The 20,007-nt window shown below is 37.8% G+C and overlaps 3 protein-coding genes across 3 annotated transcripts in view; 2 read left to right on the top strand and 1 right to left on the bottom strand.

Moving 5' to 3' along the window:
* The window catches only part of LOC135840076 (cuticle protein 8-like), a 129,907-nt gene that overhangs the window by 41,608 nt on the left and 68,292 nt on the right, over positions 1-20,007 (bottom strand). The gene's annotated exons all lie outside the window — the stretch shown is intronic.
* Snmp1 (Sensory neuron membrane protein 1) overlaps positions 1-20,007 on the top strand; it is a 31,996-nt gene that overhangs the window by 3,773 nt on the left and 8,216 nt on the right. Inside the window, exon 2 of the mRNA XM_065356391.1 lies at positions 1,575-1,732. Within this exon, the coding sequence (XP_065212463.1) occupies positions 1,575-1,732 (158 nt within the window). The remainder of the gene's footprint in view (positions 1-1,574; positions 1,733-20,007) is intronic.
* LOC135840050 (uncharacterized) lies at positions 12,419-19,884 on the top strand. The gene is made up of 2 exons (XM_065356367.1): positions 12,419-17,954; positions 18,328-19,884. Exons 1-2 carry the CDS (start codon positions 13,821-13,823, stop codon positions 18,367-18,369), a joined length of 4,176 nt encoding a protein of 1,391 aa, XP_065212439.1. The 5' UTR covers positions 12,419-13,820; the 3' UTR covers positions 18,370-19,884.

Below are 20,007 nucleotides of genomic sequence, written 5' to 3' on the forward strand. Positions count from 1 at the left end.
AGCGATTGAAATAAAATTCGAGAACCAGAAAATTCAGTCAAAAATGAAAACTGAAAGATTTTTGAATTTTGGCCACGTTTTAGGCTTATTGCTTTCTCAAAACTGGATATAACTAAACCTTTTTCAGGTGCTGTTTTCATTGTTTTTTGTAGCATTAAGTATCTAAATAATATTTAAATGTGTGATAAAATCTAAGGAAATAAAGTTTGAAAAATTTTACTCGTAGAAAGTAATAAAAACAATTTTTAAAATATTAAATTTTTTGATAAAAATTACAAAAAACCTACGAGACATCTTGAGAGAAATATACCCCCTCTCCCTTGTTAAATCCAACATAAAAAAACTCGCATCTATAAAAGATTTCAAACCTAAATCATTAAAAAATTGTCAATTTAAAAAAGTCAAAAGAAACTTGGTTCGATGAAATTTTGTAAAACTTTGGTTTTAGGTATAGTGAAAAGTAACAACTTTGTAATATGTATAGTGGAGACATCTGTTTCAGATTCTAGCATCTGACAGAAAAAACTTGATACCATTTTAAAATACACTTGGCAAAAAATTAAGATGTGGATAGAATAATGATGTCGATTTTTGGCTAATTTTTTAAAGATCAATTTGATCTCATTAACTATTGAAAAAAAAAATCAAAATTCGATTAACTTCAAGTAAACGTTTGAAATTTAGTTTAAGTACATACTATTCTCGACCTTTCAGAGTCTTAAACATATTTTTGGATTCTTTAATTCTTAAGAATTCTACAAAGAGAGGGCAATCGCAATCTATCGATTTGAAAAGTTCAAAAAAGAGTAGGTATACTTGTTAACATTTCAGTTCTTCACCTAAACTTAATCAAAGTTGGCTTTTTTGTAGAAAATAATGCCAATTCTGAATTTTCAACAAATTCAGACAAACATTTTAAAAGAACAATGAATATAAGCATGCGATGATGTCAGTAGGTTTTAGCACAGCAAATTGTAAAAAAATCTGATTCAAGTCAAAAGATAGCAAATTGTAAACAGATAACAGCTTCGTTTTCTGATGGCTGAACTTTGAAAAAGTAAAGGTAGGTAATACGTAGTGAGCAGATTGACCTTCGACTTATACGTACATATTTCTGTTTACATGGAGTGTTTACTAAGCAATCCTATAGAAATAAATTTTTGGAAATTTTTTGAGTTGGCAAACCAATTTTTCATGGCACCAAAAGAAATCGATATAATTTAGAAGTTTTGTTTTTAAAAATGCAAATTGGAAAAAATTTCATGCATAATATATATATTCATATACTTTTTTTTTGTGTCCTTGAGGGAGGTACATTAGGCCCATGAATCCATTTGCTTTTTATCTGCACCCGCTTGCAATTAGATAGAATTTCCCGTTTTGAGTTTGTTTGTTTTTTTTTAACACAAATCGATTTTTGCTTAGGTTTTTACATTATGTCAAGATCCGCTTTGACATAAAAAATGAAAATAAACAAAAATTGTTTGACTAAGAAAATTTTATAAATCGTTTTCCTAATAAATAATCATAAATAATTCAGAAATTTACATCGATAAAAATGTAATTTGTTCTAGGCAAAAAATCTCAAAAAAGGAACAGAAAATCGGAAAAACTGGGCCAAGTTTCCACTTGCTCTGGATTTCAAAATATACATATACAATGTTACAAATCCTGATGAAGTACACGTAGGAAAAAAGGCAATTGTTCAACAAGTTGGACCGTTCTTTTACAGGTAATGACTCTGGTCAAAAATGGCGATTTTTTTTTTTAGTGTTAGTCTATTGGTTTTCAATGAACGAACGTAGTCTAATTGAGAGGTGTCATATTGGCCTGGTTTGTATACGTGATATTATACAAATTATTGGCTAGTAAACTTGAGAGTCAGCTTTGTAAACAATACACTTGTCTTGTTTACAAAGTTGACATCGTCATTATGTATTTTAACTCCGGACTTGAAAGGCATAATCGCGTCAAATAAGATTCAATTCTAATTCTTTGGTTAATTCTAATCGGGTTAAAACGACAATTCTTCATAAAAGATTGTCGTATTTATTCTCTTATTTTTATAATAAGTTTCTATTGATTTTATAATCATAATAAACAATTTTCTACCGTTCTGTGACCAATTGTTTATCAGTTCGCGACTTATTTCATTACGATGACGTTCTCTTATTATATCTGAGTGAGCTGTTTACGGTGAAACGATACTTCTTCATAGAGAGGGATTTTAATCCATCTACCATCCGAGTAATTAGTATTACGTAGACCTCAGGTACATTACAAGATTAACTATATCATTTTGGCGCCCAACGATTAGTACTTTTCGTTTTCGCAACATCTGTTACGAAATTTAGAAAAAAACTCATCTGAAGAATATTTTTTGATTACAATTGTAATCGAAAATATTGTATCCGAAATTTTCCAAACAGTGCAACTACTTTCTGAGATACCTTTTTCGATTACTTGTAATCGAAGAAATCTCATAGCAACCGTTTCGCGGAAAAATTTCAAGGACTTTTGAGTGCTATCTCAAAGGTCATTCAACCCTTGGGTCTAGTTGCAACCGCCACTACCCCACCTCCACCCGAACGAAGAATAGATTACTGGACGCGGTTGTTTATTTATTCGTTATCTACTGGAGAAATTCTCAATTACGTAAGTAAATTTCAACTTAATTTTATCGTGTAAAATTTTTTCGCTAGATTTTTTCCGTTCGTATTTACAATCGCGATCATGAATAGTGAAACGCCTTTTACTCCAATTGCGAACGCTAACGTTATACCCAGTGTAAACCCTGAAAACCTGGCAAATGAGCAGGGAGATTTTCAGGATTATTATGGCAATTATCCAAACCAAAATAAGGAAAATCAAGATCCTATGTGCATAGATCATATCCACACGTCTGGTCCGGTTACTAGATCGAAATCAGGCATCGTAAAAAGCAATAGAAAATACGACGATTTAGTCTTTATTCCTACGAGTAAAAAATCGTCTCGTAAAGCTGCTTTTAAACCCAGCTTGATCCCAACCAGTGTTGTAAATATCTCTAATTCATCTTCACTCGATGACATCCGTGAAGAAGCAGTTATTTCACCAGCAAATGCTGATGATACGAATAATGCAATTCCTGTTATACCGCAAGTTGAGTCGGCGCATATGCACCGACCAATTTTTAATATGGATAATACAACTACTTTCATACCACAGACTGAATCGGTACAGCTGTACCGACCACCTTTCGACATCCAGAAATACGACAACGTCTTGGAACCTAATACACACAACGCATTTTTGGAAACATGGAGCTGGTCTGAAGAATTGAAAAAACAAATCACTTCGAATCAGCGATCAACCGATCTACGTATTGACAACGTAGAAACTTCAACAAATGCACGTATCGACGAAGTAAAACTGGTGGCTGAAAGAGCTTATGAAGATGCGCAAATCCAATTACGAAACAATTCTGACTTTATGAAAAACATCGACGAGTGGCACGGTGACGTGAATCAAATGATAAGCGAACAGTGTACCATTCTATCAAATAAAACAGCAGAAATCAAAGAAGTTAAAGATCATCAAATCATTACGGACACGAATGTCGAAAATATCAAGACTGCTTTGTCGGCTGATATTGTCCATCTGGACAATAAATATGGCGATAAGGTGCAACGCATAAACCAAAACAGTGAACGAATGTGTACTGATCTAAATTACGTAAAGACTGCTGTACAGAATATGGCCAGAAACCCACCGCAGATCGTACAGGGAGCCGCACCTGCTGCTCCCAAAGGTAAGTCGGTGGGAATCGATGCACTAACAGTAAAATCTGCTGGAATATTTTTCGACGATTCCAAGAAATTCTTCCCGCACGCTTTTGTGAAATCATTCAACAGACACTTTGACAAGACTGGAGCTCTTGATTTCCATAAAATGTCAGCATTCAAGGGAGTGATTTTAACAAGCGACCGTGATTATTTCCTGGAGAAAGCGGAACCAAAAGAAACGTTTGAACAATTGATCGACGTATTCTACTCGTATTATTGGGACCGTGCCAAACAAATCCAAGCTTGGGAATACTGCAGGAACGGTTTCGACAAATGCGAAAGCGAAATAATCCTAGCTACGAGAATCACAAAATGGGCAAATAGCCTGAAACATCTGGATATAATTAAAGAAACAGAGGTCATCAAAACTCTATCTACCAAGGCACCAGAAATTCATCGAGTAAAATTACAGAAATGTAAAACTGTAGATGAATTTATTACTAAGGTAAACGATAAATTGGTAGATGAGACCAACACAAGCATTGAAAAAACGGTGACGATCACCAATACTCCGAATCTGACCAGGGATTTAAGTGGAAGTTATCAAGGTTTCAATCCGTTGCAATTGCAACAGATTACCAAAGCGTTAAACCAACAGCAGACGATCGGAAATATATTCAACAAAAACAAAGGAATGCCTTTCAACAAGAATAATTTTCCGCCCAAAAACAACGATAAGCCACCACCTAAGCCAGATCCGAAATCAATTCCGAAAATTCCAGAAGAGCCTCATGTACCTCCTAAACCAAAACCACTTCCGTTCCGAGTGGATCAAAAGGGGCACATACTCTTGAATAAGTTCGGAAAGACACCGGTTACTGCATCGGTAAACCTGATAGATGCAAATGATCCGGAATTACAGGCATCTATGTATAGCTGCTTCTTATTGAACCAACAAGCTAGCGACACAGACGTGGACGCTATGGATATAAATGAGTTATCCAACATGATGTTAAACTTAGGTATTGACCCTACTCCTACCATGGACCAAATAAGAACCGCGGCTGCAGGTGAAGACGGATTGTTTGATCAGTTAAACTTAAACAACTAGGGGCCCGCGGGGCAGCCTCTAGTAATCACGACGCCCCAATGCGTAGGATATTCAAGGACCACACCGCGATTGGTGATGGAATAGTCCACTTCCTCAAACGAGGTGAGTTGGGCAGTAACAATAGTCTTCCTAGTTATTTGAGAGATCAAGTGAGCCTCTCAGATATTTTCGATGCGCTTAAAGACGAAAAATTCGAACCAAAAGGCAAGTATATTCTTTCCGCCGGTCAGCTCGAATTAAACTATTCTAAAAAACCATACGAAATCGTCGAAAAAGAACTGAGGAAGATTATAAACCTGCTACTCGAAAAATTCCAAGCCGAATACGTCATTTTGCTATTTCCAATCGTAAAACCTCGCCAAAAAGGCGACAAAGAGGTAACGCTTGCACGATATATCGAATATCGTAAAATTTTCCTAAGAATGACAGAAGATGCACGTGTATTCTTCTGGAGGGAACCTGCAATGGGATATCTCCATACGGAGATATGTCAGAAACAGGAAGGTGGTCAATATATTCGTCCGAAGACAGGTGCTGACAAGAACATTCTACCTAACATCGAACGGTTTAAATTCATCCACCGGGTAAAACGTTATTATCCATTGATCACTACATATGTAGCGCTTCATTATCTAATGGAGAGGAAACTGGATCAACACGAGTTGATCATATACAGGAGTAAACATTGGACAAATAATCGTGGTATACTCGGCGGAGGAATACGAAATGTAATCGCTCCAGCACGTTTGATTTTGGACGATAACACAAATAGAAATATCCAAACCGACGCATTGGAGGTTGAAGAAATGGTAAATAAACCAACTATACTACCATTACCAACCAATACATTAAATTTCGAGTTAGAAACAGAAACTGCACCGCAAAATAACGTTCAAGAAGAAACAAATGTTTCTACTGACACGAGCATTTACGCAGAAACGAAGGCTCAACCTACATTAATGGTTCCTGACATGATTCAGCAAGGAATATTCAGGAGACCCCATACAACTATACCTACCAGATCTACAAGATTTTCTAAACCAGCTGTGGAACGAAGTCATTTGACTTTGAACCAAATGCTGGGAGTAAAAAGAAATCGTGTACGCTATGAAGACTCATCAGATGATGATGATGACTTTGATCACGAAGCAAAAGAACTTCAGGCCATCGACTCCATTGATAACACCATTATCGACAACGATCACGTAGCTCCAGATTCAAAAGCTGGCATTATCGACTTAAATACGATAGATCCTACATGTGTAGTTTCTACCCTAATCAATACACGTAATTATGCGCTACAGCTGGATTCTGGGGCACTTCCCAACGTTATATCAAAAGAAGTGTTGAAAGATATTATATACAATGCACCTGGATGGTGGAGGTTTTTACATATGAAAAGACCTGTGCTGTTAAAAATGGCAGACAACAACATTGTAAAGACACATCAAAATATGGTGGAAATAAAAATGTTTTTCGGCACCGAAAAGATAAAAGTGCCATTCTATCTAATAGAATCACCAGGAAGAACGTTTATTATGGGTCGAGCCACAATGGATGATTTACGTGTTGTATTGGACATACATGAGAAGTTCGCAGAGTGCAAGCCTATGCACTGTCGTAAGTTTAAGATAAATTTCATGTCACGTGACCAGTTTCAGGATGCCCTGTCAGTATTCTCAGTACGAGAATATTATACGGCGTTTATTCATGAAATGGTTCACAATATGAAAAAACATACGAAGTACGCGAAACTCGATTTTGTATCAATCAACGAACAAGAACAAGTGAAGAAGCTGTATTTAGAAAACCTAAAAAGCGATCTTGAGGCAGCAGTGTCATCTGGCTCTGTCACTCAAGAAGAAGCTACCCAAGGTTTTCAAGAACTGGAAGAATTCGGAGATATTTTCAGTTTAGATCCTGGAAGATATCGAGGCCAAAGGGTAAAATTCAGGTTCAAACCGGGTGATGAACACCTGAAACCGTGGCGAGGGGAAAAATTCCGTCCCTCAAAGAAAATTGAACCAGCTCTTCGTACGGCAATTCGCAAGATGTTAGCAAAGGGTATCATCCGTCCGTCACACTCCTCATATATCAATACAGTAGTACCAGTCATCAAAAAGAATGGAGACATTCGTCTCTGTCTTGACGCTGACGAATTAAACAAGTTTTTAATGAGCGTACTAACCGAACCGAATCCTATCAAGGAGGTCATTTTCGATAACGCTGGCGATAAATTTTTTTGTACCCTGGATTTTACTGCAGGATTTTGGCAACTGGTGCTTGATGAAGTTTCTTGCAAGTTCACAGCGTTCCAGATCTGCGGCCAAGTGTACGAATTTACCAGACTGCCATATGGCTTAAAAATATCGTCTGGTGAATTCGTACATATGATCAACCAGGTGATCAAGGATGAAGAAGGTATATCAAAGTTTGTCGACGACATAAAAGTGTCGGGAACAACTTTCCGAGAAACCCTCAACAGATTGAAAAAAGTTTTTACAAAGATCAGAGAAAACGGTTTGAAGTTAAATCCAACCAAAACCCAATTCTTCAGAGAAAAAACAGACCATTTGGGCTTTGTTATTTCAAAAGAGGGAATTGGTAAACAGGTTGATAAAATGAAGAAACTTAATGACTTCGAAAAGAAACATACCAAAAAGGGCGTGTTTAAAATCAGTAAGAAAAACGATGCACTCGCACTCGTTGGACATACTGGTTTATATTCAGACTTCATTCCAAGATACTCTCAGATCGTTAACCCTATCTATCTTCTAACCAAAGATTCAGATCCAGTTGAATGGAAGGAGGAGCAAGCAGCCGCTTTCGAATTGCTAAAAGCCGAATATAAAAAGGATTTCAAGTTACAACAACCGCCACGTGACGGTGAATTGTACCTAGACACGGATATCACAGCAGATGCTATGAATGGTGTGTTATTTTACATGGATAACAACGAAAAAAAGATAATAATGTTCGTGTCAGCTGCATTCAAAGAACACCAGAAGAAATTCACTATGTTCGACAAGGAAATTATGTGTCTTGTGAAGAGCGTCCTAAAGTTACAACGATGGGTATATGGAAGGCAAATCCATGTGAGAACCAATCTATACCCGATCGTACAAAAATTTAAAGACCTCGCACAGACACATCGTAAAGCAGCAGGCTGGATAACCACCTTAAATTGCTTTGATCTGAAATATGACATGAGCTTTTCGAACAAAACATTATACACTGTAGCTGCTCCCGAGCTAGTCGTCAGACATTTCAAGACAGAAGTGCTTCCGTTTGTAGTAAACTTTCTAGAAGAAAATATTTCACAACTCATGTACAAATTGCGCAACTTGGCACATGCGCAAGCTGTCGATTTAAAATGTGAGATAATAAGAGACATTCTAGAAGAAAAAGTTCCGGCGAATAACAAAAAGCAACTTGATATCCAAAACAAGAAGAAGTTGAAATACATCCTCAAGAAAAACGAGTGTGATAAGACAATACTATATCGCATCTTGGATGATGGGGCACATGTCCCATACCTCCCTGATGATCTTTTCTATGATACAGTAACTTATTTACACAACGAGTACGGGCATGTTGGTGCGGCGAAACTAGACATGATATTTAAGCGAATCTACTATCATCCTGGATCCCTAGGTTATATTCGTGAAATTTGCGGCACATGTGTGGTCTGCAAAGTAAATAAGAACTACGTCCAACATAAACAACTCGAATACGCTCAAATCGAATCGTACGCAGTGGGCGAAGTTTTGTCAGCCGACTTATATGGACCCTTACCAGCGTACAAAAACGATCCGAAGTACATATTAGTCGTAAAGGATGTATTCACTAACAAAACATGGTTATGATCATTGACTTGTATAAAGAAGAAACTAGTTTGCCTTCAAATGAAGGATATCCTAGCCGACATAAAAAAATACAATGTCAATATCAAGAAAGTCATCACGGACAACGGATCTCAATTTATTTCTGATTCGTGGTACAATCTAATTGAGTCACACAATATAAGGGCAGCGCACACATGTGCGTACAATCCTCAATCGTCCTCGGTTGAACGTACCATGAGGTGTATTGGAGACAAATTAAGAGTCAAGTTAAATAAATTTCATGATCCATTCAGACCGCACACTGGATGGTACAACTTGGTGAAAGAGATCCAAAATGAGTTAAACAACACCCCCACTACATTCGGTTTTAAACCTAATGAAGCCTGGGGCATCCAGGACACAATTAGCTCGAAACTTCCACACACTCCTCAAATATTTAACTTTTCAAATGAATTGATTAAATTAAGAGAGAAAGTGGAAAAGAGCGTAGTTCCGTCAATCACCTATCACGAGTGTATGAAACGTAAACTAGACCCGGAAAAAGATCTAGTAATCGATGAGGGGTACGCACGCGTTACGGCAGACGGCGCATGTTCCAAAAATGGCGATGCAAATGCAATCGCCGGATTTGGAATATGTTTTGCTCCTGATTCTCTACTAAATGTATCCCAAAGAATAGTTGAGGGCAACGGTTTCAGTCTATCTAACAACTTGGCCGAGCTACTAGCCATACGCGCTGCAATGAGAGTACTAATCAACAATGGTATCAAGAAAGCAAGAATATTATCTGATTCGAACTATGCAATCAAAGCACTTAACAACACGGTTTCGAGTTGGAAAACGAACAACTGGAAAAACTCCAGGAACAAACCGGTTCACCATGCTTCGTTATTCCAAAACATCCTAGAACTCAAAAAACAATTCAAATCGATTGAATTTGTACATGTTTATGCCAGACGGCATGAATACACAAATATCATCGCAGACTCTCTTGCGAAAAAAGCGGTCTACACCATTGAGCAGACAAAGTTAAAAATTGATACTCTCAGCCAACGTCAAATCATAGAAGCATACATTCGCGAAAGACGACACTTGAAGAAAATTGAAGAGGAGTACCTTTTCAATAAGTCACATCTAGATCCGACAATACTGGTTCCTGGTGATTTAGTCTTAATGACTAATCATAAACTCTCTAGCTCTGAGAAAAAGACTGCGAAGAAACTTTACGAAAAACGTACTGGTCCATTTAAAGTGGTACTTAAAAAAGGTAACAACTGCTATCTTTTAAAACCCACTGACCAAGAAGATGGACCTACCCGTATAGCGAATATTCGACAGCTCACGTTATTTATCACAAAAAAGGGGCTCGAGAAAATGACTTCCGATGCGTGCCTAAAGTCCAGCTTGGATCCCAGAACGATCGAAGAACAAATCAGGGATTTTCTGCACAAATATGAGGAAGAGGGCGAGGATTTGAGTGAAGGAGAGGAAGAGGTCACTGACCCACCTTTAAGACGACCTACTGGCGATATCGAAGACGTAGATATGAGGAATGCTTCCGAAACGCTTTTTAGAAACTTGGTAAATAAAGCTAGGGATGAACGTGCAATTGCACGTGAGAAACAAAAAGAAAGCGAAAAGAAGACGATAATGGATCCAAGAGTTCCAGATGGAAAAACCATTACAAACCCTACTCCATCCACATCATCTGGGGCAGATGCTGCGGACGTACAAGATTCTCTAAATCGTGAAAATCAACAAAAGAAAAAAAGGGACAACCCACCTACTCCTCCCACAGACCCCACATCTGACACTGAAGTGCCAGTAAAGAGAACCAGAGGCAGACCGAAGAAAAAGAAGAAACCTACTTCCGAAATCGAACCTACCTCGGATTCTCAAGATGCTGGTAATAATAAAAACGTGATTCAAAGCAACACTGACGATTCAACAAGTACACAAGTGTCGAACGTTGATAATCAAGTTGCTACCACCGACGATGTAAATACTTCCCCAGATCCAAATTTGCAAAATAAAGATGATACTACCTCGGTTACACCCGATAGCACTCAGCCAAAAATCAAGAAATCACGCATAGGTGCAAAATTTGGTAATAAAGACGAGGAGGAGAAGAAAGTCCCTACAAAACGTTCAGTTCGCATAGCAGAACGCATCAAACGTGTAGGAGAGCTGTTACCTAAACCCAAGCCCAAAAAGGTAAAAATGGTTTGCGCGATCGACTACGAAAGGAAACCCATAGAAAAACCCTATGACTATTTCTTCGAAATTGAACCAGATGACCGCCCGGACCCACCTGAAGAGCTAACAATAGAAGATGGGTTCGTGTCTGTTTGCAATCACCGCAAACGAAGTCACGAAACCATCGAAGAAGATTGGGATGGATCATTTCAAAATGATTATTCAGAAATAAATTTGAATGAAAACAATATCAAATCCATACTAAATCAAATTAAAACCTACTTACACACTCATAATATTACGTAGACACTTGTCACGTAACATTGTATTGCATTCATCAATTTTTCAAACTCGTAAATAAAAATTCAATTGCGTTTTTATTTAAAAAGAAAAATTTGATTTCGTTACCTACCAAACTACCTATCTAATCTACGTGACGTCACGCTGAACGAAAGTATATCTGACGTCACAAGCTACTTTTCGTTATTACGCGCACTTGTTGTTGTTTTACCGGCGTATCGTCGATTCATCTGAAGAATTCTGCTTTTCATCTTTAAAAAACTTTTCGATCACTGTACATCCAAAATTAAAACATCTCAACGTCGTAAAAACAGAATTTAGGAGCAGAATTGGTAAGCACTTTACTTATAAAGTTCTCAGAATCGAAATTTCATGTCACATTTGTAACATGAAAAATTCTATTTCTTTCAGAGTGATTACATCTGTCATCACTCAAAATCATGCGTCCAGATACACCTTCTCATTATGTACACTGTGTATACATAATGCTACACGACAGTATCCCAGAAACGAACGGTAAAGTAAGAAGAAAAGTAACAATCATCGCATCCCAGCGGCAAACTTTCCTCATGAGAATCACTCAGCTTCGAAAATTACGACGTGCGCTAGAATTACCGATAATCGAAATAGAGGATGGATACTTCAGAATCAAAGTTTCTTTCACCACAGAATTCATGGCAAACAATGATCATCGAATGCGGGAGATGAAAGTTACGCTAAATGAAAAAGCTCATCAGATTATTTTACGAAGGAATAATTTCAGAGTAAAATTCAACGGTCAACGTCAGGAAGAAACTTAAGAATAATGGTAAATATCGATGACTAGAAGATAAAGCAACGATGAATGAACAGGAGTAGTTATGTTCATCTACGATCACATGTGAGTGAAATACACGGGATAAAAATGCACGTGAATGGTAACCATAGCAACGGTACTTGGATGCTGAGAAGTAACAGCTGTTCAAAGATGAAACTACAAGTTCGGTAAAGTAGATAGAATAGTCCGGTTTAAATTACTAAGGTAAAGATCACCATTTCATACATCTAAAATCCATTTCAAATGGACATTTTACTAAATTTCGTCGATCAAAATATAATATTACGTCTCAATTGAAACGCAATATATTATCAATCATCTAGCTATCACTTTACAGCAATTTAATAATAGTTTCAATTGAAACTCAAATTATTTTGAAGCAGTTATTTCATCGTACCGTTTATTGTCCCATATTTCATTCATTACAGACGATTATATTTTTTCGAATTAATGATAAATACTCGATCTAGCTCATTTAATATCTGCTTTAGAGGTGAGACATTCCATCGTGAAAATATGTTTCAATTGAAACACATCAAATCGATAGGGGCACGTTTTATCCCACTGGAGATTACAGCTAGCTACGTTCGAGTGATTAATTCGAACAAATATCTTGATAATCGTACCTGAAATAAACTAAAATAATCGAGACTTACACAGGTGATTTATTAATTTTATATATGTTATCAAAATTGTTTGTATTATTTCCCAAAGTATATTTTCTGATCAGCTATCGGACACAAATTCCGAATATTTTACAAATGTAAATATTCTCGAAGTCTAATCAAAATTTTCTCACCGGATTCGTAAAACAACGATCGAATCTACGTATCTACATTTCCAGGAAAATACACGAAGCAAGGAATCAAATGAAATACCACCAGGGCTTCCCAAAATACTTTTCTGCTATCACAATTAGATTTCATTTGAATATCTAATTAACCAAATTTCATAAAAATGATTTACGAATATGCAAAACAGCAAAGTACCGAACTAAAACTGCGAAATAAATTTTTACGACTTTAAATGACCCAAAAACATCGAAGATTCGGACAAATCGATCAAATATTACGAATCATTGAACCACCGAACAATCTTCTTATCAACAAATACTCGGCTGCCTTTTTATCCAACATAGCAGCCAATCACAACAGAGCTGCGAAAGCAACAAGCCTTTTCTCACAAGAACTCAGGCTCATTCGTTTTATTTCTCTCAGCCTGTACTTATGCTTACTAATTTGTGCTCGCATAATTTAGCCATTAACTATTTCGTTTATTACGATTGAAATCTTTATTTCGATGCGCGTTATGTTGTTATAATTTTTTCTATTTAATTCGTGATACGTTTTGAAATAATTTTCCTTTTCGCCGGTTACACATATAAGTGCGAATTAATTTCACATTTACGTCGCCATCTTTATATGAAAGCCTATTAGGCTCAGTATTCCGTAGATCAACTAGTATATTGGATTTTTCTGGTAAATAATAAATTTTTAATAACATGTATTCCTTCTATTTCAAAATTTCATTTTTATATGTGATATTTTCCTATTATATAATTTTTTTTCAAGTATTGAGGATTTGTATTCAACTCACCTGAGTTGAAACTCAAATCTCTCATCTCTCACGATAATTAGTCAAAATTTTGATTTTACTGTGTATCCTACATTTCACATTTTTGTACCTACTCCTAAACTAATCTCCTGTGTACTTATACAATTCGATTATATTTCCTTTTAAAGTTGTACATTGAATTTTATAACGCAAAATTGTAAACTTTATCGAAAATGTTTTCATTTGTTCGACTACCCTTTAGGTATTCCTACTCAGATCAATTTTACGCGAAAATGGCGAACATCCTCTTACCACCACCGATCAGAGTTCCAGAACCAGAGCTCGTATTTACGTACATGGATGCGATATGTGAGAAATGTCATGCGTCAATGTTATACATAACACCGGAACCGTTACCAGAAGCGAATTTCGACACGGGTATAGTCAACGGAAACAAACCCATGATTATTGGATCGTGCGGACACGTATATCACGCTGCTTGCCTCTTGGACCGCTTCTGTGAAACTCGAAAATTCGACGACGAGAATGAAATATGGGGAAGATGTTCACTACCATCCTGCACGACTCCCTTTTTACTCGAAAACATTCGAACACTCGAACTATCGACAATCGTCAGGCGATTCGAGGAACCCGCGAATATGAGAGTAAGTAGGTTGGAGATGAATCAGCAACTGCAGACAGCGTTACGTACTACCGAAATCACCAAGAATCGAATCGAAACTCTTCATCAACAATTAATTCAGACGGAAGCAAACTGTAAGTGTAAAGTTGAAACAATGGATCAACAATTAAAGTGGTACAGGGAGCAATTTAGGATCACGAACGAGGAGTTACGGAGATACCGGCAATCTGGCAGAACTCCAGCCGACCTGTTAAGACTGGAAAACATCGATGTCGACACAACTGTATCGACTTCAATGGCCCAACCCGCAGCTACGTACTCATCATCGATTAATTCAGTGATTACAAATGTAACCACTACTCCATCGGTACAAACTCCTTCATTCGTCAACTTCTCATTCACAAACATTCCGACCACCAACACTGCATCATCATCGACTCCGATATGTTCGACGTTATCAGTCAACCGACCACCTGGTTTACGAGCATTAACTGTAGCACCACCGGCAAACCATTCGACGCAATTCCAACCACAATCGACCGCCGAAATGAATCGATTCTGGAATCCGCAAGCTCCATCCGATCGTTTAAGATCATACTTTCGATCATCAAATGGTAATACGAAATTTCTATTTAACGCAAAACAACAAGTACGCAATCGCACACCGACACCACCAGCTCCGACACCAAACGAACCGAAGGTAGACGCAAGTGTAGCTGCGACAACTGTCGCAACTACCAACGTAACACCTTCAGTTTCGACAAATAAAACCACGTCAATGACTAAAACAACATCGATCGCTACGTCAAAAACTGCGACTAAAACGACGATGTCGTCTACATCATCTCCGTCCACGTCAAAGAAGACTGTTGCGACATATAGTAAATCATCGGCGGCGAAATCGACTTCCACCACTACAACGTCGGCACACTCATCTCCGAAGATGTCACCTGCAACGGTAAAGAAACAAAATCTGAAAAGTACCAACGATACTAAGTTCGATAAACCTAAAGCGTCAAGTTCGCCAAAACCCGATCGATCGAGGTCTACAGTAAGTAACGAAAAATCAAAAGCATCGTCGTCCACGAAATCGAACTCAAATACATATGCTACAGCTACTAAAAACAGCGGTGATTTCAAACCAAAAAGCTCCAACAGCCATAGCATAAATGAACACCGTACGCACTCAAGCCGCAACGAAAACTCGAAAGGCGATTACCGTTCCAGTTCTTCAAACCGCAACCGTTCCAGAGAAAAGACCTCGGCGGAATACCTTGAAGAAATCGATAGAATTTTCCAAAATCGTAAATCGAACTCACACGATCGCAGAGATTCATCAAAAGAAAATCACGAATATCGAGATGACCGATCAAGAAATGAAAGACGCTCAACCGACCGCAGAAAGGCAGACGGTACATATGTGCCGAAAACCTCTTCTACGTCTAAAGAAACATACAGCAGGCAAGCAAACGATTATCGCCGCGATTCACCTTTGGACGGACAGTACCCGGAAAATCGCCACCCGGGGTATGATCAACGGCGGACTAACTCTGGCACGTATCAGTCAAGCTACGACAACCGTTATATTGCGAATCGATCAAGAATGACCAATGAACAATCTCGAAATTCTCAAGCGCCGTCAGTTAGACAATCAACGCCTCAACGAACTTTAAACAGCACCGCGTCTTCAGGTACACCATCGCCGAATAAACAGGTCAGAGTTCGCGGTACTCACGCGAATGTTCAAAAATACCGAAATCGATATTTAATTCGTTTCGGTGCCGAATCAGTTGAATTGGCACCTTGGCATCCTAACAATTCTTACCCACTCCAATTCACAGCAATTGCTCGCGAAATTGGAGTGGAGAAATTCGCCGTAAGCGTCGCAGCCCATAACATGCCAATTGTCGGAGACGGGCATGCCGTAGGTTTGACTCGATTTATTATTCGCAAAGAGACATACGCTGATGACATCGACACCGAAACATTACGATACAATATGTCAATTATCGATTTAATTACAATATTCGAGAAGTTCAAGAAAGCTCCAAAACGACTAATGGTTTCGATAGGAAACTTCGACGTATTTATGAGAATGCCAATTGACATTTTCAGAAAGCATTTTACTACTTTCCTGAACACAGTGATGTCGTACGGTGCCGAAGAAATTTTATTCCTGCCTCTAATAAAATACCCAGAACAGGATGCTCATTTTTTCGATGAAATTACAGATGTAATTTCAGCCAATTGGGATGGTTTATCGAATGGTACGATGAAAGTAAAAGTAATTCCACCATTTCCGAAGAACACGCCCCAATTGGAGCGTGTAAGGGTGAGCGTGATGGGTCCTTTTTACGCCGAAGAGTACTACGAGCAACAAGCACAATTCATCCGTGAAAACTACGTACCTGTACCCATAAATATGTCAAAGAAACACGGTCTAGTCCAACCGCCGTACGTAAATATTCCGCCGTCAACCGCCTCCCATTTTGGAATTCAACCCGTCGAAAATTCTGAAAGCTTCATCGACCAGAACCTACAAGCTAAAATAGATGCTCGCGTTGAAAGTTTGTTCTCGAATGAATCTACAACCACCGAAGCGAAACCTGTCGAGGAGCAAAAACTGAGCTCTAGCCAATCTACACTTACTAATGAACCGATTTCGACGATCTCTACAAATGTAGAGTCCATGATAACTTCTCCGATCCAATCCGAACACGTGTCAGATGTGGAAATGGAAGAAAAAGCTTATTTCGAATCAGGTGATTTGAACATGGAAACCGAATACATAAATCCGCTAGATTTATCCGATGGCTCTCTACCCCATGATATTCACCGTGAAGGAGAGTTAGAACGAATGAAACTAATTAACGAAAACCAAAACGTAATCAATGCTGAGATTTCATCTGATACCTCTAGCAACAATGAAGAAAACCTTGAAAATTCGAGGAAACAATTTAACCACGATATGCGTGACCGGTTACATAAGTCTTATCTCGAACATTTGACCAGTACTCAACAAGATATTGAGAATACGCGTAAAATGATTACGAGAGTGACCGAATACACCGAAGCAGTTAATGCGAACTCGAACAAAGTTGCCCAAGCTATTGAGGAATTGCAAAACGCAAATTCATGTGACGCTCTCAATCTCACCTTAACCAACGCTTCGTCGAAAAATTCCTCAAGGAGTTCGTCAAAATCTCGTTCTGAACGCAACGCTGACGAAACATCTGTTTCGTCAAATCAAGACTTCAAGGCTCCCGATTCGGTTAATCCGAAAAAATCGGTTAAAAAATCGAAAAAGAGCAAAAAATCTCCAGTTCGGTCATCTCCGCGTCTATCCCATAAAAAGGAGAAACTCACGCTCGAAGAAGAAGCTCTCCAAATCGCTGCCAATCGCACCGCTCGATTACCTGGGTTCGCTGCACTGTCCGATACATCTGTCTCGGACGATCTAAACTTATTCTCAACAACGGTGGATCTAACAGCTCCAGCGACAGTTTCGTACGCATCAGCATCTACAGATGAAGAATCTTCTCCTACGGACGATAGAAATTTGTCGCTAAAAGCTATACAAGAAAGCTCAACGGTCCCAGACACTGACACAAACTCCATCTCACAACCGGAAGAGCTATCGTCGTCAGAAATTTTACAGCCGCCGATTATTCCGGCACCGACTGAAACTTTATCGCCAATAAAGGAAACCGTAACCGCAGAACAGGTATTAGAGGCAGTCAATTATATTCACAACGTGTTTAATACCTGCGCTAATCCATCTACTGCTGAAACTAACACTTCTCAATCCCAGCATGAAATTGGGGATTGGGAAAGCCAACTTGAACCAGGTGATCCTTCGTCATGGACCAATAATGAGAACGAAACATCTGTTTCGGACTCGGTTCTAATTGAACTGGGCCTAGTACCCAAAAGTCTCGAGACCTTTGACGACGACGACGACCTATAATTTCAATTGAAATTATTAAAACGCTTGCTTCGCATGTTATGTCCTTGCTTTGCATGTCAAATTTCCGTATCATAAATGAGCAATCGCTCAATAACTCGAAAAATCGATTTTAATATTTATTTGTTCACAGGGTAAAAAGAAGAAATCCTTTTTTAAAGGCTGGTTAATGTAAAATAAACGTATATAGAAGCGGCTCGACTTGCGCCATCGCCGATACATAGAATTCGAATACACGTAACGACTACCATCACAACGCAAGCTGATGGGAAAGTAGCTGAAAATTACCATCGAAAACTCTACATCAACCATATCTACTTACGCCTGGACAAAAATCTGTAAATATTACCAAGGGTTATTCCCAAAAAGTTGTAAATATTTTGAACTCATTTCATTGTTACGAAATGTTAAATTTTTTATATATAATTTTTTTTTCTCAACGAAATTTCTTAGAATTTTTTGTTTTTATTTTCACGAAACATTTTCTACATCTCTATGTAAATAATCAAAACCATTTTGTTTTCATAACTATATAATTTTTTTCCCTTTCGTGACTAGAATTAATATTCTTTATCAGTTTTTGACTACCCATATATATAATTTTTTTTTCTTTTCTATGTTTGATATTTTTTTTTTACGAGAAGTTTTTTACCCTTTTACCTATTATTTTTCCTTCTCGCAAGACCATTTTTTTTTTTTTTACTTTATATATTCTATACGATAATTTTCTTTCGTTTATCATAAACCAAATTGCTATCGCACTGGAAGATTCATTTTTTGATTTTTTTTTTATTTCTTATTTAGAATAATAACTTATAATTTTTACGACGACAATTTCATATTGTAATTTCAAAAATTTTATCTCGTCGTCTATTCTATTTACCTATGATCCAGTGCCCTTATTTTTATTTTATTTTCTTTTTCTATGTCTTTTTGACGCGATTAGGTCTGTGTGGATACATTTGTCTCCACACATAGCCAATTTGTGTCAAAATTTTCCTTATTTAACAACATGACTACAGGTGCTAGCCAATATCGTCGACCACTTTTTCCATTTTTGGAGACTGGACTCCTCAGTGTCTGCTGTCACTCAGTCATCTTGCACGGTCATCAGGGTGATCCGATGCCGAGGTGTCGTTTTGCTTTTGGTGATTTGTGTGGGGTGATTGATGAGAGTGGATGCTGTGGCTGTTCTAGAATTCTATCTTTAATACTTACTCTCTTGTCTCAATACGTATCCTTCTCATATGAGAAAGTGCGGGGGGCAGGAGAGGTAACGTGGTCCACGTATACAGCCAGTACAATATGGCGACTCTTGTGTTCTTCCGAGCTTTCTCCCATGCGAATTATTCGTATGGATTAAAGTTCAGAGGGGCATATGAGAGGTGTCATATTGGCCTGGTTTGTATACGTGATATTATACAAATTATTGGCTAGTAAACTTGAGAGTCAGCTTTGTAAACAATACACTTGTCTTGTTTACAAAGTTGACATCGTCATTATGTATTTTAACTCCGGACTTGAAAGGCATAATCGCGTCAAATAAGATTCAATTCTAATTCTTTGGTTAATTCTAATCGGGTTAAAACGACAATTCTTCATAAAAGATTGTCGTATTTATTCTCTTATTTTTATAATAAGTTTCTATTGATTTTATAATCATAATAAACAATTTTCTACCGTTCTGTGACCAATTGTTTATCAGTTCGCGACTTATTTCATTACGATGACGTTCTCTTATTATATCTGAGTGAGCTGTTTACGGTGAAACGATACTTCTTCATAGAGAGGGATTTTAATCCATCTACCATCC

This window comes from Planococcus citri, chromosome 3 (assembly GCF_950023065.1).
Source record: "Planococcus citri chromosome 3, ihPlaCitr1.1, whole genome shotgun sequence".
Classification (NCBI taxonomy): Eukaryota; Metazoa; Arthropoda; class Insecta; order Hemiptera; family Pseudococcidae; genus Planococcus; species Planococcus citri.

What these genes read in the sequence shown, in the direction of transcription:
- LOC135840050 (XM_065356367.1), top strand. Translation starts at nt 13,821, where the DNA reads ATGTTTTCATTTGTTCGACTACCCTTTAGGTATTCCTACTCAGATCAA. An exon ending in AAACCGTAACCGCAGAACAG is followed by an intron (nt 17,955 to 18,327) that starts GTATTAGAGGCA and finishes ATTTGTTCACAG; the next exon opens with GGTAAAAAGAAGAAATCCTT.